The sequence below is a fragment of the Oryx dammah genome, unplaced genomic scaffold (assembly GCF_014754425.2).
Source record: "Oryx dammah isolate SB20612 unplaced genomic scaffold, SCBI_Odam_1.1 HiC_scaffold_26, whole genome shotgun sequence".
NCBI classification, from domain to species: Eukaryota; Metazoa; Chordata; class Mammalia; order Artiodactyla; family Bovidae; genus Oryx; species Oryx dammah.
The window spans coordinates 59,463,732-59,473,871 of NW_024070210.1; the positions used below are offsets into that span (position 1 = coordinate 59,463,732).

Here is a 10,140-nt window from a genome sequence, read left to right on the forward strand (position 1 = left end):
TCCTAGAACTTTCTTCTGCTGTCATACTGGAAATTCCCTTCATCTCTCATGTATTGTATTCTTGATTTTTGGATTCCTTGTGTTCTTTCTTGATATGCTGCCTTATTTTGATAGGGGTACATTCTGTAGTAGCTACCTGAGAAAGGATACATAGGATATAAACTTTTAAGTTCTTGCATTTTAAAAAATGTATTTATTATACATTTCATTGTTAATAGTTTAGCCAGGAGAATTCCATGGCAGTCCAGTGGTTAGGACTGTGCACTTTTGCTGCCAAGGGCCTGGGTTCGTTTCCTGATCAGGGAACTGATATTCCACAAGCCTGCACGCTCATGCTCAGTCACTCAGTCGTGTCCGATTCTTTGTGACCCCTTTGGCTATAGCCCACCAGGCTCCTCTGTCCAGGGAATTTTCCAGGCCAGAATACTGGGGTGAGTTGCCATTTCCTTCTCCAAGCCCACATGGTACAAACTGCCCCCCCAAATCCCCCCCAAAAAAAGTTTGGCTAGGTAGAGAAATTTAAGTCATTTTCAGTCAGAATCTGGAAGACAGTTTCCCACTGTGTTTTAGCTTTCATACTTGCTGTTTAGAAGTCGAGTATCACTCACTCATAAATTATTCATGCATAATTTTTAAATGCCTGTTACATGTAGGCCCTATTGCCGGTACAAGAGAAGTGGCACTGAACAAAATAGACAAAACTCCTTCTGTCAGTGACCCTACATTCTTAATACTTTTTTTTGAAAACTGCAGTTTACTTGCTGTAATAACAAAGAGACCCAAAAATGCAGTGCCTTAAATGAAGTGGAAGTTTGTTTCTCAAAATAGCCAGAGTAAGTAAACAACTCTGCTCTACTAGGCTTTCAAACTAGCAGGGCAATCCAGGATTCTCAAAATGTGTTTGAGCAACTGATTTGAGTTGTTGCCATTTTTCTGCCAGTAGTAACTTGGAGGGCAAGGAACTTTGTTTACAAAAACATGGTCTGGGAGTTGCACACATCACTCCTGCTCTCATCTCATTGGCCAAAACTTAGTCACATGGACACAGCTGTAAGAAATGTTCTCTCTAACTAGGCAGATACTATTACTAAAAGGAAGAAAGGGAAAGGTGCCCTGCGGGGACAGTTAGGAGTCTCTGCCACATTAAAATGGGGCTTCCCTAGTGGCTCAGAGGTGGCCACATTAAATTCAAGAAGCTTTTAGGATCTTCTATTTATTCCTAATGATCAGTACATTCCCAGTGATCTGCTTTGATGTGGGTCTTTTTTTTTTTTTTTCATTTTGCTGTGTATTTAATGAGCCATTTAAATTTAGAGATTTATGTCTTTGATTTCTAGAAAATTTTCCATATATCATTTTGTTAATACTTTCTTCGCTTCCATGTTCTCTGGGTCCCTTTTTGGAGCTTATTTTCCATATTGTACATCCTAGATTCATGATTCAGTTTTCTTTTATCTCCTCTTGTCCATTTCTTTGTTTTTATGTTCTGTTTTCTGGGAGATCGCCTTACTTTAATCACCCAGCTTTTCTATTTTTTTCATCTATCATGATTTTGAATTTCTCAGAATTCTTTCTAAATTCCCTCTCAGCATGCCATTTTTATATTTTTCTCTTCTGGCTTAATTTTTTTAATTTTTGAAAGATTTTGTTTCTGGTATTTTTTTTTTTTCCTGAGTTTCTTTCTTCTATTTGTTGTGGTCTGTGGTCTTTTATACTGGAGGCTTTTCTTTCTTATCTTATATCCTTAGCTTTCTGTTCATGTTTTAAAGTGAGACAGTATAAGTTGATGGGAAGACCTGTATCCATGGGTAAAACTCGTTGACTTGTGGGTTTCACTGTAGGGTGATAGAGTGATGAGAATTTTTTAAATTAGGAAATCCTCATATTTCAGAATCTGTGAGGCCTTTTCTCTAAGAGTATTTAGTTTCTCCAAAGAAAGATCTTCGAATCTTCTCCCTGCGTGATCTTTGCACTTAGTATGAAAATCTGTTTTCAGCACAGACTAGTGTCCCCACGTCTGATATTTAGATTCTCCAGTGAATAAAACCCTCAGGCTCCTGCCAGTGGTGGAAATGTGGTAATTTCCTGGCCTCATTAAGTGCAGAATAGGGCTTTAGGGTTCTCGTTGTCCCTTATATAGACTTACTCAAGTCCTCTGTCTGTGCCTTCTATTATACTAAGTGCCTTTAATTCCTGAGCCCTCCTTTGGTTCTGTGGGGGCAGTTTTGCTGCTGTTTGTCAGTCTCATTCAGTATAGACAGTTGGGTTTCGTCTTCCTCCATTTGTCTCCTTCATACACACTGTAGTCCACCTTTATAGGTTGAAGCTTCAGGATTCAGATGTTTCCTGGTTTCACTGAAGTTTGTATATGTTTCTTATTTTCCTTATTGTTCAACAGTGGAAATGTTTTTACTACATATATTAGTTTCTAGTGCTTCAGTAACAGAGTACCACAAACTGAGTGACTTCAAGTCCACTTCTGAGGCTGAAAGTCTGAAAAATCAAGATGGCAGGGCTGTGCGCCCTCCGTAAGGAAGGATCTTTCCTTGGCTTTGCCGGCTTCTACCTTTGCTGGTAATCCTTGGCATCCTTTGGTTTGTAGATAGATCACTTTAACCTCTGCCTCTGTTGTCACATGGCCAGCTTCTCCTTGTATCTCGTTTTCTCTTCAACTGTTTTTATAAAGATACCAGTCACACAGAGTTAGGACTTCCCAGGTGGCACAGTGGTAAAGAATCTGCCTGCCAACGCAAGAGAAGCAGGAGATGCGCGTTCGATCCCTGGGTTGGGAAGATCCCCTGGAGGAAGTAATGGCAACCCACTCCAGTATTCTTGCCTGTGAAGCCCCATGGACAGAGGAGCCTGGCGGCCCACTCTTTATGACCCACTGTTGATGGGTCGCAAAGAGTTGGATACGACTGAGCACACAGCACACAGACAGAAATAGGGTTCACTTTCATCCTAACTTGATTTCAGAGCTGTAAAGTCTATATTTCCCAATAGCGTCATATTTATTGGTACTGAGGCTAGGACTTCAACATAACTTTTATGGAGGGAAGGGACACAGTTCAATTTATAGTACTATGTCATTTTAGAACAAGGAGTTTTAGACATTATTTTGAGTGATAGTAAAATAGACTTTCCATATCATAAATAAAATCATGTTTTGAATTTTAATAGAAAACATTGAGAATAACTGCAATTAAAATTCTGAGTGTCTTAAGGTCCTAAAAGAAATAAAAGTACAAAAAGTGCTCATGTACAGTGAGAAAAACAGCAAGAAACAATGGACATGAATAGACAGTTTACATCAAAGAATGAGCAAGCCCATTTTAAAAGGTACTCATATATCACTTACCCTTGTGAGTTGATATATTAGTATGATCCTTTTGGAGAGAAATTTGAAAACAATGTATCAAACCAAAAAAATGTTCACACCTTTTGGTCTTATTCATTCAATAGAAAGTTGAGTACTTTGGACCAGCTACTCTGCCAACTACTAAGGATTCAGTAGCAAACAAGAAAAAGTCTCTGCCTTCATTAATACTGAATACCAAAAAATTTTTGTGAAGAAGGCACATACATGAAGATCACGTTGCTCATCCCACTCATTCTCTTCGTTTTTCTACTTTACTTTTAGCTCCTTACTCTCTCTTGCTGGTTTCTCTGCATTTTCCCAACCTCTTAAAAATGGAATGTCCTAAGTCTCTGAATCTCTTTTCTTCTCACTCACTTGGTGTCTCATTCAGTGTTATATCATCTTTAAGATGATAATTCCCCAATTTTTTTGTCTACCCAGAACTTCTCTCTTGACCTTTAGCCTCGTATAATCAGTGTCCTGTTCGATGTCTGTATTTGAATATCATACCCTCTAAAGTCGTTCTTTCCATTGCCACCTCTTCCCAGTTATAATCACATTTGTCTAATTGCTGAGGCTGAAAATATTAAGAGCTATCATTTACCTGTTTCTTTTTCCCATACCCAAAGTGTGATCCATCAACAAGTTTTATTTACTCTCAAAATATATCCAGGATCTAACCATTTCTTGACTTCTTTACTACTGCTACCCTGGTCCAAGTGACCACAATCACTTACCTGGTTTATTATAGTAGCATCCTCACTTCCCACCTTCCATACTTCAGTTTTCAGTACAGCAGATGGGTCCTTTTAGAATGTAGGTTAGACTTGACTCATCACTACTTAAAGCCCATGGCCTTCCATCTTAGAGTAAAAGACACCGTTTCAGTTTCTTCAAAAAGGACCCATAAGGTCCTGTGAAATCTGACCTCTGATCAGTCAGACTTCATCACCTGCTGTTCTCTCCTATCACCTACTCTGCTCTAGGCACTCTGCACCCTGGACATAATCCCACGTAAGGACTTCTGTTCTTCCGATTCCCTCTGCTTAGAGTGCTGTTCACCCGTCTGGCCTAATGGCAAGCTCCGTTGCCTCCTTCAGCCTTTTTTCTCAGTGTTTCCTGAAGGAGGTCTTCCCTGATCACCCTGTTTGAACTTGCTCCCCATTCCTTATCTAACATTTCTTCTTTTAACTTAGAGCTGTTATACTTTTACTTAATCATCATGTTTATTCTTTCTTATCAACCTAGAATGTAAGCTTCATAAAGACATGAATTTTTGCTTCCTGTTCACTGCTATATTGCCAGTGCCTAGAAGAGTGCTGGCACTATAGCAGATACCCAATAAATATTTGCTGCATGGATGGATGCGTGAATGATAAAAAATTGGAAGTAACTTAACATAGCTAACTAACATTACAGAAATTGTTTAGTAAATTATCCTACATTCACTAGTATAGAATAATGAAGTTATTTTAAAAGCTCACAAAACCTGAATAATCTGTGGGGAAGTGCTCTTAATGGAAATAAAATTGAAGTTGAGACTTCAGCACGGGTTACTAAGTACTTCCTGTCATAGTGGTTAAGTGGTCTGACTGTCGAGTCAGACTCAGTTTCAAAAACTTAAATGTCTCATCATCATTAAGATATTTTTTTCTTCCATAAGCATGTGTGTTTCTGTGAGGAAGAGAAGACTCAACTAAGTCTGCCTTAAACAGTAAGGAAACATTCTGACTCATTAGCTGAAAATCTGGAGGACGGTTGCTTTAAGGCTGGTTGATTCAGTGTTTCAGTGATATTATCAAAGACCAGGTTTCTTTTTGACTGTTCGTTGTTTTGTCCAGATTATCAGCTTTATCTAAGGCTGTTTTTCCTCAAAGTCGAAAGAGGGGTGGCAGGAGCAGTAAAAAGGTTATGTGTGTCCTTGCTCAGTCAAGTGAAAAAGAGGTACAGATGACAGACTGCTTTTCCAAAAGAACAAGAAACTTCCTTTTCAGTAGCCTCTCACATAACTCCTTTCAGATTTCAGTAGTCTGAATTGGGTCCTGTGCCAACAGCTAAACCAGTTACTCTGGCTGAGGGAATGGTCTAAGCAGGCCCCATCTTTGGAGCCAAGGGGTGAGGTCAGATTTCACTGAAGCACATGGCTGCGTGCATAAAAAAGAGGTAGCTACAGATCTGATCTTGTCAAGAAAATGAGTCCTTTGTCCACTTCTTGACTGGAATTGGGGCGCCCTCGGCAGAATTGGCTGACTAAACCATATGGAATAGATTCACCATCACCTAGAGACAAAGACAGGGCAGAGTGCGGGGCAAGCAAAAGGAACGTACTGACAGCGGATGGTGTTCTACCTGACCTCCTCGCACCATCTGCCAACACCACATAGGGACACTGTTCGCTTCTGCTGCTGGCACTCTGAGCCAGCAGGACCCCCTGGGGTGACTGCAGAGTGATATGATCAGGATAGCAATTTTTGACATGGAGTAATGAGTGACATCTTTACTTGGATATCCCATAAGCAGTTCACACAAACTCAGTGTGTTTAAAATTAAACTCATCAGCTTCTTTCCCAACAAGCTCCTTTAAACCCAATCTCAGTATAATGATAAATAAGACTTGATCAATGCCTTTATACAGGTCCATAATGACAGATATTATAACCATATGAAAAAGATAAAAGAAATAAATGAACGTGAAAACTGTTCTATGTCTAGGGATAATTTTTCCTCTAATACTTTATTATTTTGTAAATTTCCATTAATGTGGTTATGTAATGTGTCCATTATCAATAGGAAATTTGTATAGAGAACGGTTCTGTGATGCAACCATACCCTATCATCTCCTAAATGGAGGTTTTATTACCTATGTAGAAATGTATCCCATAGTAACTTTCTCAAAAATGCATGGTCTCTGTTTATGGATGCTCTTTCTTTGGAAATAGGTACAGTTATACAAACAAAAGACTTTTCAGGGAGCAGAATCTCCTTATTAATCTTAATTGGATACTCTGTTTTCATTTAGCAGTAGTATGTAGCATGTGGCAGGCACTATCAGTGTGTTACATGCTATAGATATGAAAATAAATACTGCCCTCAAAAAGCTTACACCTTGATGGAGAGGATAGCTAAACCAACAGTCAGCTACCGTACAGTCTGATGGATGCCATAGGAGAGGTGATCACAGACTGAAATAAAGTTTTGTCTTATGATTGCATTATGAGTTGTGGTTAAACTAATCTTTTTTACCCCCAGAGTCTTTCTTCAGTTCGTGTGGTAGTTTACATAAGCTAAGTGAAGAGCCACTGATTCCTCCTCCACTTCCACCTCGAAAAAAATTTGATCAGGATGCTTCAAATTCCAAGGTAGGGAATTTCCCCAATGGTCCAGTGGTTAGGGTGCTGTTTTTCCATTACAGGAGGCACAAGTTTGATCCTTGGTCAGGGAACTATAGATCCCACATGCTGTGCCTTGCGGCCAACAAGAGCAACAACAAAAATCCAAGGTAGTCAACAGGACTTGGGTTTGCCTCAACTTATTCCAAGTTGTGAATCTTCAAAACAGTGCTTATTCTTAAAAAGAGTCTGTCAATTATAATTTGGTTACCTTTTATGTTTTTTAAATACTTAGGTTGTTTTATTTAGAATATACCTTAAATAATTGTTTAACCCACATAATACTTTTTCTAAAAAAAGAAAGAGGCTGGGCAGATTCATAGATACTCAGAAGTACATTTTCTTTCGGGTAGAGATGGGAAAAACTGTAGTATTCAAAGCATTCTCCAGACTTTCAGCTGGTGCTTCTCAAACTTCAGGCTGCATTAGAAGCATCTGAAAGGTTTGTTAAAACCAGATGGCCAGAATTTCTGATTCAGTTGGTCTGGGGCAGGGCCCAAGAATTTTCATTTATAACAAATCCCTACTAAGGCTTCCCTGGTGGCTCAGACAGTAAAGAATCTGCCTGCAATGCAGGAGACCCGGTTTCAATCCTTGGGTCAGGAAGATCCCTGGAGGAGGGAATGGCTACCCACTCCAATATCCTTGCCTGGAGAATTCCATGGAATGGGGAGCCTGGCAGGCTACACCCCATGGGGTCACAAAGAGTCGGACTCAACTGAGTAACACTTTCACTTTCAATAGTGCTGATGCTGCTGATCCTGGGTCAAACTTTGGAGAACCACCACTTTGAACTTCACTGGGGATAGTAGAAGTAAATGGCCAAAAAGCAGAAGCTGGATATTAAGTCCTCTTAACATCATGTTCTTTCATGTCTTCTTGTTGATTCACTAAGTCATGTCCACCTCTTTGATACCCCATGGACTGCATCACACCAGGCTTCCCTGTCCTTCATTATCTCCTGGAGTTTGCTCAGACTCATGTCCATTTAGCTGGTGATGCCATCCAACCATCTCATCCTCTGCTGCCCCCTTTTCTTGCCCTCATTCTTTCCTAGCATCATGGTCTTTTCCAGTGAGTTGGCTCTTCTCATCCATCAGGTGGCCAAAGTATTGGAGCTTCAGCTTCAGCATTCATGTCTACAAAACTAAATATTCTTTTTACTTACTTGCCCATTATTATAATTAAAATGCATAAATTTATAAACTGTCTACAAAGCAAGATAATCTGAGGCTTTATAAGATTTCAATTAAAACATCTCATATATAAAAATATTAAACGGAGCCCTGAGTGAAACTGGGAGTAATTTATTCATAAATCTGATCATTAAACCAGATTAACCTATTTTGTGTCTCTGGATTTAACTTAACACATAAGAATTTTTCAGACTTTTTTAAAACTTTTTCTTATAGATGTTTCAAGAGAACAGAGGTATAATTTAATTTTTTTGTTTTTGAGGGAACTATGAAATCTGATGATGACCCCCCTGCTATTCCACCAAGACAACCTCCTCCTCCAAAGGTAAAACCCAGAGTTCCTGCTCCTAGTGGTCCATTTGACGGGCCTCTGCATAGTCCACCTCCACCACCGCCGAGAGATCCTCTTCCTGATACCCCTCCACCGGTTCCACTTCGGCCTCCAGAACACTTTATAAACTGTCCGTTTACTCTTCAGCCACCTCCACTGGGACATCTTCACAGAGATCCAGACTGGTTCAGAGACGTTAGTACGTGTCCAAATTCTCCGAACACTCCTCCTAGCACACCCTCTCCAAGGGTACCTCGTCGATGCTATGTGCTCAGTTCTAGTCAAAATAATCTTGCTCATCCTCAAGCTCCCCCTGTTCCACCAAGGCAGAATTCAAGCCCTCATCTACCAAAACTGCCACCAAAGACTTACAAACGGGAGCTTTCACACCCCCCAATGTATAGACTGCCATTGTTAGAAAATGCAGAAACTCCTCAATGACCCTAGCCATATGTAGTCATTGACACTGGAATGGTATTTGTAAAATTTCCTTTTTTTTTTAATTTATTCAAAAAAGGCATAGTATTTTAGTACTTTTTAAAAAATAATGCTCTTACAAAAATGCTACTGATCAAATAAGCTTTCAGAATTGGAAAAATAAAAATACAGAAGTCACTTACCATTATCCTCAGGTGATCAGTAGCATTGCCTTGTCTTGGATCCTCAGTGCTGCCAAAAGGCCAGTATAAGGAATTCATATTTGCACTGTAGACTCTGCTAAATATGGTTTAAAGTGAAGTTGATTGCACTGAAAGGGGATGGTGCATTTGTGGAATTTTTCAAATTTGAGTAACAGATGACTATTTAAGGCAGTGAATTTACACACATACAGGGGGTGTGTGGTGATAACTGATTTTTAAGCCTCTTTGACCATCTTTTACATCTAGTTTTTAACCGAAAATTGTGAATAACACCCACTATTCTTAAACTCTTCAATGCCATGTCTTAAATGCCAGAATTTGCTGCTGAAGACAAAAGTGAAAAATAGAATGAAAATAATAGAATGCACTGTGTTTATTATTTTGTCAAAATGTAAAGACTACCTAACTCAGTCATAGAGGGAAAAAGGGCATATGTCTTGTACAGATGTGCCTTTTTGTTTTTGCAGACTATGGTGTCTTTAGCTAACGAGTTGCCTATTGTTTTGGAAAACAAAGTTAATATGCCATATATGTACAGTTTTGTTTATATTGTATATTTAAAAGTAATGCTAATAACCTATATAAATTTATGTGACTCAAGGCCTATAATACAATCTGCTACTTTACTAATTCATAAATCCGGAGGATAATTTTCTTATGGCATAGGAACCAACTGCATTGCCTTCAAAACCAAGTAACTTTCTCTATAAATCTCGTGTTAACTAAAATTTTTTAAAGTATTTTTTTAGATTGGTAATATTTAAACCAGCAGTTAAAGCTTTATTAAACTTTTTAATCAGAGAAGTGATTAAAACTTTTATTTGCCATTTGTACTCCTCTGTTCAAAGTGATGAAAAAGCGTGTTTTGCTCTTAGTGCTAGCAGCAGTTGTAAAGTAGCCAAAAGCCACATTGTTTATTTACTGGTCTGTGGCCTTTTACTGTGCTTTGTATCAGAGTTCCTAACAAGATTAATAAATCACCCCAGTCTTAATTTTTAAAAGACTTTTAAAATGTGTTTTCATTATAAGGAACAAGGGGGTAAGACTGTCGACTTCTCTACAAGTAATACATATACACACATTATTTTCAGTTATTTTGTGCAATTTAAATTCCATAATCCCAAAGAATTTAAGTGATGTAAACTTTAGAGGGAAGAGGGGAAACTGTCTTCACTGTTAAACGCAATCACAAGCTTCCTGCAACCGTTTTATGCATTTAGATGAA

At 38.8% G+C, this 10,140-nt stretch overlaps 1 protein-coding gene across 1 annotated transcript in view; it reads left to right on the plus strand.

Moving 5' to 3' along the window:
- SOS2 (SOS Ras/Rho guanine nucleotide exchange factor 2) overlaps positions 1–9,907 on the plus strand; it is a 100,120-nt gene extending 90,213 nt beyond the window's left edge. The window contains exons 22-23 of the mRNA XM_040226783.1: positions 6,608–6,717; positions 8,206–9,907. Coding sequence (XP_040082717.1) covers positions 6,608–6,717; positions 8,206–8,715 — 620 coding nt within the window. The 3' untranslated portion in view covers positions 8,716–9,907. The remainder of the gene's footprint in view (positions 1–6,607; positions 6,718–8,205) is intronic.
- The last annotated feature ends 233 nt before the right edge of the window (positions 9,908–10,140 follow it).